Consider the following 17,294-nt stretch of genomic DNA (forward strand, 5'->3'; position numbering starts at 1 on the left):
TGGACAGGAAAAAAATTAAGTCCTTAATTGAGAATTTACCTAAAGAGAAGATAAAATATTATAATTGATAATATACTGCATCATCAAACATTATGACGCAGAAATTAGATAAAATCAGTTATGTTGGTGAATAACAATGCATTCGCAATTGTTATGCAGTAATTTGGTTAAATAATTAAAAAAAAATAAATAAATAAATAATTAAAAGTACATTCAAGAAAAGCCTTAAAAACACGATGGGAAAATTGGAAAGAATAAAATTGAGATTCAACTTCGCTATATTCGTGAAATGTTGGTCATCATACTCTTGTAGCTATAGCTCCAATAAATGGTTTTTTATTATGGCCGCTGAAATTATATTTGTAGGATAAAACTATTGGTATCAATACTGACCAACTAAAGTTGCAGACCAATGAAAAATTAATGGCAAATGAATTCACTTGGAAGACGAGCTAAAAAAGAAGGTTTTACTTAAGGTGACCATACGTCCCGGTTTGACCGGGACAGACTCGGATTTCCATCTAGTGTCCCGAGTTTTTCTAAAAGCAAGATTTGTCCCGGATTTAGATCATTTGTCCCGAATTGTCTTGGGTTTTTGAAAAGTATAGGTATAAATTGAATCTTCGCTCTTACTTGATAATATAATTATAACCAACCATCAAATATCTGAAAATGTTACGTACAACTAGTATACTTATATGAAAACTGCGGGTTAAAATTGAATCTCAAATTCATAATTTTGATCTTTTATTTTGAATTTTACGAATTTTAACATAAATTATAAAAATGAACTTCTTGACGGCCTGGAATAAGTGCTACTTATTTTTAAATAAATATGAAGGAAATTGAACAAAATTGTATAATAAGTTTGAAAGCTAAAAAACATAGAAAAGACGGATTTTATTGCATTCTTAATTTGTTATTTTAAAATCACATTAATTTTTTTAGCATTTATCACCCCCCCCCCTCCCCATCTTTAATTAGCATAATTAAAAATTACCGTCCAGGGGTTGACTTAAAAAAATATGGTCACCTTATTCACTACATTTCAGTAATTGCAAAATAAAGAGTAATTCGCCTAACATCATCAGTAGTTAGATCCATCAAAGTATTCAATACAGGGAAATTATAAAAAAATGAAATTAGAATATAATTTTTCACGACATTCCATATGTTTTCAAAAATGATTATTCCGCATAATATCATCAGTTGTAAGATCGTTCAAAGCGTTAATTCAAATTGACACTAAAAGTAATGAAATGACTGAGAAATATTAAAAATATTTGTATATTGTTCCTATTATATAAACCAGATACCTGATATTAAAATTTTCTTACGACTGTTTGGGAAAATATATAAAAACTAGTTGGTTTGGTATTTAGCCTTAAGGCAAGTTACATGAACTTCCCGATATGTGTAAATAATTGACTTAATCAAAAAAATGTGTAAATAATATACTTCATCAATCCTACTTTAAAAAAACGATAATAATTTTAGTAAAGTTTGACGAATTTTTTAAATTAAACTACTTGTCGTAATGCCGTAATATTACAGTAAGTTCTATAAGACCACCATGTATATCGCCAAAAAAAGTTCCATGAAAATCGGCTTAATTTTTTTTTTCAACAGTTCATTACAAGAAAACGGCTCGGTAGATTTTCACCTAAAACTAATCAGTACCATTCCCAACTAATATCTTCCGAACAGTTTTTGATTTTTTAAAATCGGTTCGGTAGGATGAGCGTAAATGTGGACGAAAATTTAACACTTTTTTTCAACAGTTAATTACAAGAAAACGGCTCGGTAGATTTTCACCTAAAATTAATCAGTACGATTCCCAACTAATATCTTTCGAACAGTTTTTGATTTTTTAAAATCGGTTCGGTAGGATGAGCGTAAATGTGGACGAAAATTTAACACTTTTTTTCAACAGTTAATTACAAGAAAACGGCTCGGTAGATTTTCACCTAAAATTAATCAGTACGATTCCCAACTAATATCTTTCGAACAGTTTTTGATTTTTTAAAATCGGTTCGGTAGGATGAGCGTAAATGTGGACGAAAATTTAACACTTTTTTTCAACAGTTAATTGCAAGAAAACGGCTCGGTAGATTTTCACCTAAAACTAATCAGTATCATTCCCAACTAATATTTTTCGAACAGTTTTTGATTTTTTAAAATCGGTTCGGTAGGATGAGCGTAAATGTGGACGAAAAGTTTAACACTTTTTTCCAAATTACAAAGAAACGGTTCGGCCGATAGTCGCACAAAATTGAGAAACGATAATCCTCATCGAGATACATCAAATACTTTTTAAATATCTGAAATTGGTTCAGGCGTTTTTGAGAAAACGTCGATGAAATTTCTAATTTTGACAAATGCCAAAAAGACCATACAAACTTTGACGAATTTTTAAAGCTGAACCAGTTGTCGTAGGGCCGTAATATTTTAGTATGATCTAGAAGACTATGGTATCTACCGTCAAAAAAATAATCATAAAAATCGTCGAAATTTTTTTTTTAAAAACCTTATTACAAGAAAACGGCCCGGCCGATCTCTACCAAAAACTAATCAGCACGATTCCCAACCAATATCTATCGAATGGTTTTTGAATTTTCGAAATCGATTCAGAATTGCGGGCTAAAACGTGGACGAAAAATTTTTCACTTTTCTGCAATTTACAAAGAAACGGCTCGGCCGATCGCCGCTCAAAACTCAGAAACGATAGTCCTCATAGAGATACATAGAATGGCTTTTAAATTTTTGAAATCGGTCCATCCGTTTTGGAGAAAACGTCGATTTACGGCAAAAAATCTGTTCACACACACACACACACACATACTTTTTCCAAATTTGGTCTCATTCGATTCAGAATGGCTTGAAACGTCGAGAAAACATAAAATTAGCGAATCGGATTTTTTGATGAAAACATAAACTTCTCCTTCGGGAAGTTAATAAAGTTTATAAAAAGAAGAAAAAAAAAATAATTCGTTTGTTCGATATTTTCAAAATGTGCAATCTTTTAAATTCTCTTCTTCAAAATAAAGAATAATCTGTTCAGGTTTTCAAAATTATGCAGCTAAAAAGAAAGTAAAACTGAACCACTGATCGTGCTTTCCTTCGAATGATTAATGATCAAAACACATTATAACTAATTAGAATATGTAATATAATACGTTATATGCAATTTGAATCATATACTATATTAGCATGATTCATGCATCAAAGCAACTATGCGTTTGTACCCGTCTTGAAAGTCACTTAAGGAATTAATTTCAAGAGCAATTCAGAGCACAGCAGTTGATGCCAGATTAAACCGCTCTCTACTCTATATGCACGAAGAAATGTTTAGAACAACGCATACATTCAGAATACAAAATCATCTAATACTATTAATGTTATTTAAATCAGCTTCACAAATAGTAAATATAATTATTGCGCAATAAACACGCGCTATCATGACCATTTTAAACAACAAAAAATTGTACAAAAATATATCTCTATCAAGTTTGACTAGCTGTGATCAGTGTTACATTATGGACATAATATTTATATCTCCAAAAAAATATATTATAAATTTATCCATGGTTGCAATGACAACATGCTCGACTCGCGAAAAAGAAATATCAAGATCGAATTCGGGTACTTTATACATAAAGAAATTAATTATGAATATTCGAGATGGTAAACTAATCAAACCAACTAATCAAACCAACCAACCACAAAAGTATGAAGAATCATTGCAACAAAATTAGTCAAAAAAGGATGTAAACATAAAATACAGTAGAATATGTAATACAAAATAATGTATGTTAAAAGCAAAATAATAAATTTTCAATGAATATGTAGAAGTAATATGAAATATAAAATAAGAGAAATATTGTATGTAGCTAAGTGCTGCATAGAGGCATAATATATGATATTGAATAGGCTATATGTAGATTGAAAGTATTTTTAAAATGTAATATTACTTTTGTAATATTTGAAATAGATTAAATGATTCTGTAACGAATCTGCAATATGCACAAATAAAGATGCTAAATTCAAGCCCCCATTTACTGAGTTGGTATATAAATTACTACTTAATATTTTTTGTAAGTTAATCCGTGTTTATCAATAAGTCATGTAAATTTGTTGATGCTGATGATTAGCACAAAAACTCTAAAATTACGTATCTGTGTCGGAAAATGAATGATATTCATACAAAATAGATAACTAAACTTATTGTGTATCAATTCATTCCATTAAATATATTATTTATCTTCATTGTAATCAATAGTAATCGAAGCATATAGAAAATTTAGTATTCAATTTCCTAAACTTTTCAGAGGTAAAATGACACAAATAATAATGAATAAGTTGAGGGCTTATTAGAAAGTAATCAAATGAAAAGTACGTAAACTTTGAATAATTCATCACCTTTTTGATGATATTATAATTATTATTACAAATGAAAGCCAAATACAAAAGTCGTATCCATAATTTTTACTGGCATAGATATTGATCTCACTGAAACACAAAAATAATTTCAAATGCTTTTTTTCATAAATAAAACGACCAAATATTGCAGCTTCATCAGAAAAAGCAATAAAAATTAAGAAACATATTCTTATATAGACATTAAATAATTTGTGTACAAATAAAATTATAACAATAATATAATAAATATACTATTGTGATAATTATATTATAATGGATGAATTCATTGCATTAAATATATTATTGATCTTCATTGAAAACAATAGTTATCCACAATTAATAAAAATAACGACTAGATTTCACTTAATGCAAAATACGTGTTTAAAATTTTCATTGAAATAGCCTTAAGCCACAAAAATAACGGAAAATACTGCTTTCAGCAATGAAGGAAGTGATCAAAATTAATCATCAAAAAGTAATAATAAAAGTATGTAATAACGTATGAAAATATGTTCATCGACCTTCAACCAATATTAGAATTTTGAAATAATTTGTCTTATTGACTTATTATCGAATTCGAAATTTGACTTATTATCGAATTATTTGTCTTATTATCGAATTCGAAAGTATTATTTACAACTTCTACTGATATAGCACTTAAATCACAAAAATCGTAACCGCATCCATCAAACAGCAATAAAATGCAAGAGTTTCAATGAACAAACATTGAAATAAAATTTCCTTAATTATGATTTTAATTGGAGATTATTTTTTTATTTTCAGGCTGTTAAAGGAATGAGACATGTACCACAATGGCATTGTCTGCGTTACAGAAAATTCGACTTCCAGCTGGTGCGAAGATGTCGAAATCATCGAGGCATCAGAAGATACTGATCTTAAATATCTTCGTATAAAATAAAAACTAAGATCTCATTCGTTAATAATTTAAGATATTAATATTAATAATCGATGTGAAAATAAAATGTCTAAACGTACATATTACGCACACAAAAGAATAAATATTGAAGTACATAATCTCTCATATTGACTTCATTTACTTAAATTTTATATGCAAAAACTACGGAAATTATTTTAGAAAACCGAATGTATATTGTTTATCAAATATGATTTGATTAAGAATTCCAGACAAAAATAGTTATCAATCTTTTAAAAGTTATGTAGTAGACCAATTTTGTATTAAATAAATTTATAGTTATGTAATTAAGCTAAGAAAAATAAGTTCCAATGTAATATTTGTTTAGCTAATTGACTGACTGCTAATTTTAGTATAGATTCTAAACACGTATTATTAATGTACACATGATTATTGTATATGGTAAAATAAATTTATTTATTAATTAATAAATTGTTTTAATTTTTGAATATATTATGTAATGTATTTGAGATTAAAATAAATACGAAGCAACGAAATGATCCAAGAAGATGCAAAAAAAAATTTACAGCAAAAATGCTCTTAATACACAAGCATTTTAGCAAAATAATCAAGATAAACAATAATACTATAATAATAAAATAAAGAAAGAAAAATATATGCCACTTTCAAGATGTAGTACGTATTCAAAATTATTTCATTCGTGAGGTGTTATTTTATTCGAAATGATTTAGTATCATTTTTTGTGAAAATAGATTAATGTGTTGAAAAAAAATCAATACCAATTCTACAAGCATAAACCCAATTCTATCTACCATTCAATAAATAAATATTTTAGATGAAAACCTAATATTACCACTAACCTCTTTAATTGAATTGCTACCAGGCACACCAATCGTACTGTGAATATTTTGAGCAACTGTAGAAACACCAGATCTTCTCTGCATAGCCATCATGGCTCCAAATGCTGTTCCAGGCACATGGGGAGGTTGTTCACTAGTTGTACTGGATGTTGCGTAATCTTCTTCTGTACTGGATTCTAAGCACAGTAATTCCTGAAATTTAAAAGACTTGTTTATTGTTTATCATATTTGGATAGTTTATTTAACAAGATATGTAACATATTCAATCCTTTCACAATACAGTTGTGCCCCACTCACTAATGACCCGACATGGTGCAAACTGTTGCTTCAAAATAAGAGCAAAATTCGACATTCGAGCTTTAAGGGCAAAGCCTGCTTGAGAGGCTTAAAAAAGCGATTTTTTTTTACAAAAATGTCTTCCAGAACTAGCCAAGAATATATTCTAAATATTTCAGAAACAAATTCTTATTATTTTTGGAATTACAGAAAAAATAGTGAGCAAGCGTCAATCATGTATACAAGCGGAACGAAAACAACAACGCGCGATTTCTCAGCAATACCAACATTTCTGCAATAGCATGAATGAATAGGAAAAAGCAATAATTAAATTAATTAATAGTAAGTTTATTTTTAATATTTAAAAAACAAACAAAAACCACAGTACTGAAACTAATTAATGGCATTTGAAGGTATTTATTTACAAAAACCGCATCGAGATACGAGCGATTCGACAAACGAGAGTTTTTACGTAACGAATTAAAATCGTATGTCGGGGTACCACATTCAACTTTAAAATTTTAATATAAAGTAACACTTACCTGATTGCTATCCAGGAAATAAAGTTGGGAGTTCTCTTGCCAGCTAATTTTGTAATTATAAATATTTTGATTTGGCACCCATACGGCGTGCTTAATTTTAGTCAACTGAGATAAATCCTTTGTGTATACAGGGCTACATTCACTAGGTTTAAACACAAATACTAAAAAATAAAAATAATAAGCATTTTTATTTTAAATTACAAAAATAATACAAATGCTGTATATGTTCAAATATGTATTATATATTTATTATATGCATAATACTCACAAGTATTGTCTTCGCTGAAAGCAGCCATATGTGTACTCACTGGATCACCAACTAAAATAGCTACAGAAATATTCACCATCCATAAGGATCTTAAAGACATCACGTCCCATACAACGAGATGAGAAGCATTACATGAGACAAGCTGCAACGAAAACAAGATTTAGCTAGAAATTCTAAATAACTAAAAGTATCATAAAAATTTTATATTAAAGTGAATTTCATAAGAAATCTCACTATTCTTATGATAGTATTTAGTATAATTAACATATTCATTATCAATTACCAAATGCCCCATGTCTCCACAACCAAAAAGAACTTTCTTAACATCACTCTGTGGCCCAACATGTGTTAATGAACATTTCAAGCTAAGATCATCAGGTCTCCAGATGGTAACACATGGTCCAAATCCACAAGCTAATAAAGATCCATCCATTGAAAAGTTAATACAATTAGCCGGAAGATCCTTATGTTTCACAGAACCAACACATTGCCAATGTCTTTTTTCTAAAATATAAATAATGAGTTAAAAACAAAACAACAACAATATAACGATTAAAATTACATACTGTGCATAGGAGTGGATTCCATAAACTTCCATATTTTAAGCAAATTATCTTTCCCAACAGAAGCACAAAGAAATTGTTTACCAATTTCTTGAAATTTAATATCGCAAACACGCCCATTATGTGGATGGTCTATACATGTGTTTAATGAGTATCTACAAAAAAAAATTACTATTTATTATGAAAAACAAATAATAGATGTTAATATGTTATGTAACTCAATCTATTTAATAAGAGCGATAAAATCTAGTTGGATTATTATAAATCTGAATTTTTCAAACTATCAAATAAATAACAACATTTAAATTAAAAACTAATGACTAAAAATAAAAATCTTTATACATTTGTTTAGCTGAATTGTATTCCCAAAATTTTAATCTACTTTCGAAATGTGTAACACTATCGTCTCTGTGCTCAATTGTGGCCATCCAGGTTCTTAAATCGGTGGATTGATCTGATAACACTCCAATAGCTACAAGTACTACTGAAGTATTAATTATATCCAGATTTCTTTCAGCTGTCAATTGATTTTGAAGTGTTATATCAACCTAGAAAAACAAAATGATATTTTGTTGAAACAATAAAAGAATATCTTCATAATAATTGAGATGCTTACCTTATATAATAAACTTTTAGAATGCGTAGAATAAAATTGGACATGCCCTGTTTGGCCATTTAGAACTATGGATTGTGTAGTTGGATCATATACTAAACCGGCTGGAAAAGGTGGTTCAGCATTTGTTTTCGGTACATTCACAGAGTCCTTCAAATCCACATAAACACCCCAAGCAAAGTGCTGAATACATGATATTATTCTATTTTGTGCATCTAAAATTTGAACACCTGAAAAATAAGATTCATGTATTTTCACATGTTATATTACCACACTGTAAAAGTTGTAAATACATTTCCGCTCTAAACTAATTTCCATAAAATCCATTTTAGCCAAGTATAAACTAGACCCACATATTCAACTATTTTTTAATTTAAATTTTATTTACTATTTTTTAAACTATTAAAATAATACCACACTCAAGTTGTGTCAACAGAATATCTGTACTAAGTTACAATGTTTGCTCTAAGAAATGTATTGCACAATAAAATGAAATACGGGTATGAGATAAACATTACATACATTTGAACAACAAATGTATTAAATTATAGATTAATGTAAGCCTAAATTAACATAAACATATCTAATAATATCTAGTTTTAATCCATCATTAAAAGAAATCATAATGAATTGTTTACTATGTAAATAATTAGTAAAGTAAAAAAAAAACAATAAGTAGCACTTACCATTATCCTGAGTGCAAATTGCAACCCTATGATTTTCTGGGCCAACTGCTATATGACAAACACCACCAGGCAAACGGGGAAGAGTACTTCTGTGATTTGGATTATCAACAGTCCATTTAACGAGCACTCGCTCATGACCTCCAGAATAGAAATGACTTCCAGATTTTGTAAAAGCCAAACATGCCACGGGCAATGTATGCCAATGATAAATTGCCTAAAAATAAATTTAGTGAGATAACATAATATAAACGGTTATGAAAAAAATCGTTCAAAATTTAAAGTTTATAAGTACTGAAACCAACAAGTAAAATGAGCAACTTTTTTGGCATTTCTTTATTTATAATATTTTACTTTTGTCAATTAATGAGTTTAAAAACAATCTGGTAAATACAGATCAATGTCTTAATCATAATCTTAATATTGTAGTTTTTACTTATTGCATTAGTGTTGAAATTAACAAATGGACATGCTTTGAATTAGTTAAATTCATTGCTACGTAATTAACCAGATATTTTTTAATAGTCTGGTTTGTATAAAAAGAGACATGTCTCAATATTACCTGTGCACTTCTTTCCTCACAAAGAATGCCTTGCCATAAAATAACTCTGCCAGTTGTCTCACCAGTCAAAACAAAATAGTACTCTGGATGACACTCAACACAAGTGAAGGAACTATTTTCTGATATATATTTTCTAAAAATACATGTGATTAGTTAAAAATAGATTTCCAATTATTATTATAACATGATATACATACAATGAAAGAGATAATTTCATTGACAAATCAATGGTATATAATTTGTTTAATTGCACTATTGATAAAAATTGAGATCCAGGTCGTCCACCAATTGATAATTTGAAGCTTGCTGATTTGAGAGAAACTTCAATCTTTGTCTTCAATGTTCCATTTTGTAAGTTAAAAAGTCCGAAGTGATACTTTTTGCCTTTGTCAATATGTTTCCATGAAATTAAAATTGCACCTTTATCGATAGCAACTAGGTCAAATGTAGATATGCAAAATTTGTTATCAAGTTTGATTTGCTGAAAAAGAAAAAATATATATTATTCAAAATGTTTGACATTCCGTTTATAAATAAAGTTTAGTACTATAACACCAATTATAAGAAAAAAAAATGAAATGGTTAAATTAGGAATATGATACATACAAAAACATGACTAGATTCCTATTCATTCAAAGTAAATACTAAGTAAATACTCAAATAGGACAAAATAAGGGCAATAATGATCATTATATTTATAAATTCCATAATTACAATTTTATTGTGATAAATTCCAGACTTCCATTTCCAAAATCCGACTTCTCCACTTTCAGAACAAGCTATTAACAGTTTTGAATTATAAGGATGAAAATGAACAGCAACAATGTTATCGATGAGCCCCTCATAGTCCCGAAGAAGTTCTCCAGTTTGTACACTGTATGCTCTAACTACATTACCCCATATTACGTAAATAATCCTAATAAGAAATGAATGTATTAATATTTTGAGATTAGATATTATAACTTAATTTACAATACATACTGTCCATTGTCAGAAAATAGCGGTCTGTGATTTATAACACTGCCTCCACCTTTTCGTTTTATAACTAATTCTTCCACAGGTTGATCAGAAGTTATGCAAACCATATTTTTTAATTAATATCCATAAATATTAACGACTAAATGTGTTATTCTAATAACATATTAATAAATCAAATGGTTTGAAAACATGCGTCTATCACACATTTCACGGATTTAACTCTAACCTCAAATACCACATTGAAAATTAAATCTGAAAATATAATTCATAGCCAACTTCACTATTGAGTTCCGTCAATATTTTATACAGGCCTTTTTCCTGTTTATTTCAAAAAGGTTATGTTATTAAATTCTAGTTTGTAATGGTTAAAGACGTATATAAATGTCACTGTTGTTAATTTATTAAGAAATATATTGTAAATAAACCAAATATTCTGAGACGTTAAGATTTTCATTACTCCATAATAAAATGAGCAGTTCACAGAGCACGGACGTGCAAGTCCAAGTACGACTCTTCACCAAACAAGAACAGTGAGCCTATTTTATTCGTTTTTATATTATTAACCCCAATTGTCAATTTTTGCATATGATATTTCCATCCCCAGATATGCTATTCCTGATTCACCATGTTGGATTCCAGTATCTTCTACTATTGAAACTTTAAACAATCTTGTAAATGCAATAATTCTAGAATCACAAAGTGACAGACAACATGTGGATTTCGACTTTCTTATAAATAATGAGTTTTTGAGATTGCCACTTGGTGAGCACTTGCAAGGCAAAGAAATATCTACTGAAGATGTCATTGACGTTGAATATGTTGAGAGACATCCATCTCCTGAACCCCAGGATTGTCTCATGCACGATGATTGGGTGTCATCAGCTCAAACCTTTGGAAAATGGTAACTTTTGTATAAAAGAGATGAACTTCATTGAAAGTCTTGTTTTATTGTCTTTTATTATTTCTTAAGGATATTGACTGGTTGTTACGATGGTACAGTCCACATATGGACAACAAAAGGTACTGAAGTTCTTACAATACCAGCACATGCAGATCCTGTAAAAGCAGTCGCTTGGATATCTGTGAATGACAAGACATCAACATTTGTTAGGTAATACAAACTGCTAACTTTTCAAAATGTTCCATCTTATTTATTTGATCTATTGGCAATGGAATTTTTTCTATTATTTTCTATTTCTTTAGCGTATCACATGATCAAAGCGCACACATTTGGCAATGGAATATATCAGATAATGCTGTTGAATGTGTTGTTGTTTGCAAAGGTCATGAACGTGGATTGGAATGTGTATCGGTCAATAAAGATGGATCTCTAATGGCAACTGGAAGTTGGGATACTTTTCTTAAAATTTGGGGTGCTTGTAAGTGAATAAACTTCAAAATATATTTATTAATTATTATCTAAGGGTATTAAGTTCTGATTCTCAATTTAGCTCTAGAAGACACAGATGCTGGAGAGTCTTCTAGTAAACGTTTGAAGGGTGATAATGGAAAAGTTAGAGTAAGTTAAAAAATAATAATCATTTTAAATAAAATTCTTTTTTTTATATGCATTGAATTTTTAGACACCTCAAATGACTTTACAAGGGCATAAAGAAGCTATATTGTCAGCTCAATGGATCGATACAAATACAATAGCTACAGCTTCATGGGATCATACAATAAAGTTATGGGATGCTGAGTTAGGAGGAATAAAAAGTGAAATTGTGGGAAATAAAGCATTTTTCGATTTGGATCATTCCACTGTTAACAATATGATAATTACATGTTCTGCAGATAGACATGTTAGGCTTTATGATCCACGGTCCAATGGTAAGAAAATAGACAATTTGAAGTGAAGAATATTGCCTATAGTTTAGTGTAATAAAAGTTCTTTTCATTATTCTATGAAAAAAATCAATTTAAATATTGGTCAACATTAATATTCTTATAAAATATAATTATAATGGTTTTCAGAGGGAAGCCTAGTAAAACAAACTTACACATCCCATACACAATGGGTTCAGTCTGTTTGCTGGTCAAAGAATGAAGAACATTTGTTTTTATCCGGTGGATATGATAATCAAGTGAAACTCTGGGATTGCAGAAGGTAAATATTTTAAATAACTAAACTGCAATATACCATTTTAGATATGCTGACAAATAACATTGTACATTTAATTTGTAGCTCCAAAGCACCATTATTTGAACTCTCTGGACATGAAGATAATGTTCTTACTTGTGACTGGTCAAATCCAAAGTACATGGTATCAGGAGGAAAAGACAATACTGTTCGAATATTTAAGTCAAAAAATGCTAATAAGAAAGAATTAGAGAGTTAAATAGAATGAATTAGTAAAAATACTTCTTTTAATATTGTATACTGCCATTACTTTATTTTGTGTGATGTTAGTTATACGTACTCAGATCAAACTAATGACTGCCTCAACTAGTAAAAGAATCATGGTTATTTATAACATTTACACTATATTCAAATACAACTTTCAACTACCTAATATATTATGTTATGCACTGTGCAACCATTAAAATTTTTAGTAATCTATATAAACAAACATATAAATGATAGTTCAAAAATGCAATATGATTTTTAATCCAAATCATAAAGTTCTAAGGTTCACATTACAGCCTATCCTAAAATCTATCGTGGCATTGGCATGGCGGATCCAGGTCCTAATAAGACCTGTAAAAGAAATATTTATTAGAACACATTCTTCATAAAAAAAAGGAATCGATTATATTTATATTCACTTCAATCAAATTTCATCTTGCAAATTGAAAATTCTCTTTAAACTTCAATGCTTAAATCTTTAGCATTATAAATTCATATGAATCTTTTAGGGAAAGTGAGGGCTTGTAAAGTGGGGAGAGGGAATCGAGTAAGATATCATATATATTTATTTTTTACAAAGATTTTCAAAAATTGTATGATTTTTGTAGGCACTACAAAAATAAACATAATGTTGATTGTGGGAAAGGGCGCAGCTTTAAATATCAACATATTACCAATGAGGAGTAGGGGCTGAAAAATCAACCCATAATTAATGAATGGCCCCCTTTTTAATACAACAGTTTGAACTAAAATATCTATTAACTATCATGTGTTATCTTCATAATTTACCTGTTTTTGTTGGCTTCTTTGCATTTGTTCCATTTGTGCCCTCTCTACTTCAAACATAACAGGTGCAAATAAAATAATTGATGAACTAAAAAAGAGCCATGTAGCTGCACACGAGAAAGCATATAAGCCTTTTACTCCTCTATAAGAGTTGTACGTAAGTTTTGATACTGCTTTACGAACGGGTTCAGGAAACATTTCAGTTAAACCTATAAGACGTTCTGCCAATGTTTCATCAGGCTCCTGAGAAAAAAATAAACTTGTATTAACATTTGGTAACATGAATAATATGCATTATTTTTACAGAGAAAACAGTACCTATTAAAATTTTAACAAATATCTTTTAACAAATTTGATTATTTGATTAATTTTAACAAATTAGATATTTGTTAATATTCAAAAATTAACAAATATCTAATATGTAAATAAGAAAAGTGCAAATTACTCATGTAATGTTGGTTTAAAAGGGTTTTAATATCACATATTATTAGATGTTATTTTTATGAAATATTCAAAGATATCTTTTCATGGATTTTTTAACAAAGGTTTTGCCATTTTATTTTTATGAAATATTCAAAGATATCTATCCACGGATATTTTAACAAAGTTTTTGCCGCTTTATTTTTATGAAAAATTCAATGATATCTATCCACAGATTTCTTAACAAAGTTTTTACCGTAGTTTTATGTCAAATTTAACTACAAAGCTTATAAGGGGTAATCAATATAATGAGTAATAGTAATCGTAATGAGAATAGTTAAAAGTTAATTATGAATATTTAACAAAGAAAATATAGAAAAAAACATTAACTGGAACATTCTTTATAGAAATATGCAAAGTGATCAAAATCAGTATCAAAATTATGAAAAGTATTTTAAGCATAAGGGATATTATGTTCAATTTCAAGCAATGAAAATTCAATAACAGCAAATTTACATATACATCAGTTTGTTGTAGATGTGAAAAATGGTATTTAGGGCTGTCCATGAAACATGTTACTAATTATAATAATTAAAGAAAAATATTATAAAAATTAAAATGATGTGTGTCTCTAATTTATCTTCAAATATTTGTTATATAACATATTTATGAATTAAATGAATTATGTTCAACTTACAATATTCTTTACATGAACACATCGAGAGGTCTAAGTTTTTGACAATTACTCATTACAAAACAATTTAAATTTTCTATCAAAACAACAAATCACTAATATCAATATAGAATTAATTATGTTCCAGTTGTACAAAAATTATAGAGAGCACTTCAAGCATGAGGGAATTAATGGGCAATATCGAGAAATAAAGTAGATACAATTGCATTTTTGCATACAATACAGATAGTTATGATTGTAAAAAATGCAATATTTCCTAAATTCCACTAATTCGCCTTGTAAAGCATTTCAAATATTTCTTTCCTAAATATGTCCTTTACAATTGAGGTTATGTATTACAAATTTAATACTTACATCGTCATAATTTTCTGTAGATTTTGCCACGACTCCTGTCAACTACAAAAAAACATTTGAAATTAATTAATATCAACACGACTCAAAAATTATTAAATATTTATATTATCACAACACACCTCGTCAGATTTTCGTTCCGGAGTTTCATCTTTGCTATTTCCCGAATCCATTCCGCTATCAACTGACCAATCTTCTAATTCGACTGCAGAATCATCCATCAGAAAAACAACGAATTAATAATTAATACACTTTTTGCAGTCTTTTATTTAGATAACAATTATTATGGATTAAAATTGATAGCACCATGAACCTTTTTACTTACAGTAAAAGTACGAGATGTCACTGCTGCAAGTTTCAAACTCTTCAAACTTCAGACCCTATAGGCAGACTTTAAACTTGACCAATATAAAAAACGATGACGCGGAAATTCAAATTATTGAAATAAAAATAAGATTAAATTATGCTACTTAAAATTAAAATTGACCCGAATGAATTACTGATGTTTTCATATGTTTTGTTTTTTTTTGAATTTCTCTTGTTTTTGGATCCCGTATATTTTTGTCACGCTTTCTATGTGCACAATATTTAAAATTTATTTTGATTAAATAATAGCAAATTGATTTTTTCTATTGTTTAGTATCAAAATTATAATCGAAGTTATTATTACAATTATTATATATCATTTTTGCTGTTTTCTGTCATCATCAAATTAAAGTTATAGGTATTAGTAATACCGTTTTACAGAACTATTATTTGATTCATGTGTATAGTGTTATGTCTTTTTCTAATTTGTTACCTGCAAAAAGTTTTGAATGATTTATCACTTAACAAAAAATTGCTCCAAATTCAATTTTATTCAATATCTATGCTTCTTTGTGGCTCATATGCTAGGATCTTTGGGGTTGTAACACAAGGTTCGATACCTACCCCGAAGAGCCTGATATCAAGCAGTGGTGATATAGATTTTTACTTGAAAATATAGATATAGAACAATACTGTGGTAATAGCTCTTCTCTGGGATTGCTGTATCATATTAAGAATATTATATAAAGCTTATATTTATTCCATGTATGTTGATTTTGTAATTCTAATTTGTTACTTGCAAAAAGTACTTGAATGATTTATCATTTAACAACAACAAAAACATTTGTTTAAAAATTTGATTATATTTAAGCTTCTCCGTATCTCATACCCTGAACAGCCTGATATCAAGCAGTCGTAATATAGGTTTCTCCTTAAAAATATAATTATAAAACATTATTGTTATTGACAATCGTTTTTCTTTGGGATGGGTGCATTAGATTAAAGATATTATTTTATGTATGTTATTTGTTATTCTAATTTGTTACTTGAATGATTTATCACTTAACAACAAAAATATCCACTAAAAATTGATTAAATTTAAGATACGAGAGAAATACCCTATCAAACGTAATTAAAAAATACTGTCTAATATTTGCTACTTCATTGCATTTTGGTCCAGGACTGGACGACACAAAATTGGATTTTTGTAAAAAAAAAAAACAAATTGCAAAGTATATTCTTTTAGTAACCCCGGATTTGTAGACTTTTACCTTTATATACCTTTATTAAATCAAAAGTCCATATATTTCTTAATAAAGAACCAAAGTTGATAAGTAAATTGAATTAAATATTTCCCATTAAATTCCCATTTCATAATTTATGCATGCAAGATATTACCCTCACTTAATGAAGAAATTTTATTTTTTTCTCTCATGTGTGGTTCCAAATATGTTTTGGTTATGCATTATAATAATAATAATAAATAGTAGTCTGCCCAAAGACAGGCCCATGGTATGAGAGCATCACAAAATCAATGATTGTCTTTCCCTACCTTGTTTATTATTCCCATTACCGTTTTATTACCATTAATTAATGACCATTAATCACTTTATATTCTTTTGTATGAATTTTCCTTTCAAAACTTTTTTTTCCATGTTTCCTGGTCCTCTCTTTAGTTATCTGTATTTCCTCTTCTTGCGTAAGTCATCAACCATCTGCATTCTTCTTCTC

At 28.6% G+C, this 17,294-nt stretch overlaps 3 protein-coding genes across 3 annotated transcripts in view; 1 reads left to right on the forward strand and 2 right to left on the reverse strand.

The window, feature by feature from the left end:
* The window catches only part of LOC113365913 (WD repeat-containing protein 75-like), a 29,768-nt gene extending 18,882 nt beyond the window's left edge, over positions 1-10,886 (reverse strand). Inside the window, exons 1-12 of the mRNA XM_026607456.1 lie at positions 10,663-10,886; positions 10,396-10,597; positions 9,879-10,162; positions 9,682-9,814; positions 9,123-9,336; positions 8,440-8,666; positions 8,166-8,371; positions 7,827-7,978; positions 7,544-7,764; positions 7,261-7,402; positions 6,993-7,153; positions 6,175-6,366 (exon numbers count right to left, since the gene is read on the reverse strand). Coding sequence (XP_026463241.1) covers positions 6,175-6,366; positions 6,993-7,153; positions 7,261-7,402; positions 7,544-7,764; positions 7,827-7,978; positions 8,166-8,371; positions 8,440-8,666; positions 9,123-9,336; positions 9,682-9,814; positions 9,879-10,162; positions 10,396-10,597; positions 10,663-10,766 — 2,238 coding nt within the window. The 5' untranslated portion in view covers positions 10,767-10,886. The remainder of the gene's footprint in view (positions 1-6,174; positions 6,367-6,992; positions 7,154-7,260; positions 7,403-7,543; positions 7,765-7,826; positions 7,979-8,165; positions 8,372-8,439; positions 8,667-9,122; positions 9,337-9,681; positions 9,815-9,878; positions 10,163-10,395; positions 10,598-10,662) is intronic.
* Positions 10,887-11,016: 130 nt separating this feature from the next.
* Positions 11,017-13,022, forward strand: LOC113365919 (ribosome biogenesis protein WDR12 homolog). Its single transcript, XM_026607461.1, has 8 exons — positions 11,017-11,189; positions 11,264-11,560; positions 11,630-11,770; positions 11,863-12,038; positions 12,111-12,178; positions 12,243-12,489; positions 12,634-12,766; positions 12,845-13,022. Exons 1-8 carry the CDS (start codon positions 11,128-11,130, stop codon positions 12,996-12,998), a joined length of 1,278 nt encoding a protein of 425 aa, XP_026463246.1. The 5' UTR covers positions 11,017-11,127; the 3' UTR covers positions 12,999-13,022.
* Positions 13,023-13,233: 211 nt separating this feature from the next.
* LOC113365924 (mitochondrial import receptor subunit TOM22 homolog) lies at positions 13,234-15,545 on the reverse strand. The gene is made up of 4 exons (XM_026607470.1): positions 15,380-15,545; positions 15,261-15,302; positions 13,796-14,035; positions 13,234-13,357 (listed from the first exon to the last, which is right to left on the reverse strand). Exons 1-4 carry the CDS (start codon positions 15,476-15,478, stop codon positions 13,316-13,318), a joined length of 423 nt encoding a protein of 140 aa, XP_026463255.1. The 5' UTR covers positions 15,479-15,545; the 3' UTR covers positions 13,234-13,315.
* Positions 15,546-17,294: the final 1,749 nt, after the last annotated feature.

Source organism: Ctenocephalides felis, unplaced genomic scaffold (assembly GCF_003426905.1).
Source record: "Ctenocephalides felis isolate EL2017-DRISC unplaced genomic scaffold, ASM342690v1 CF-g0.4_SCAFFOLD_01170, whole genome shotgun sequence".
In the NCBI taxonomy this organism is placed as follows: domain Eukaryota; kingdom Metazoa; phylum Arthropoda; class Insecta; order Siphonaptera; family Pulicidae; genus Ctenocephalides; species Ctenocephalides felis.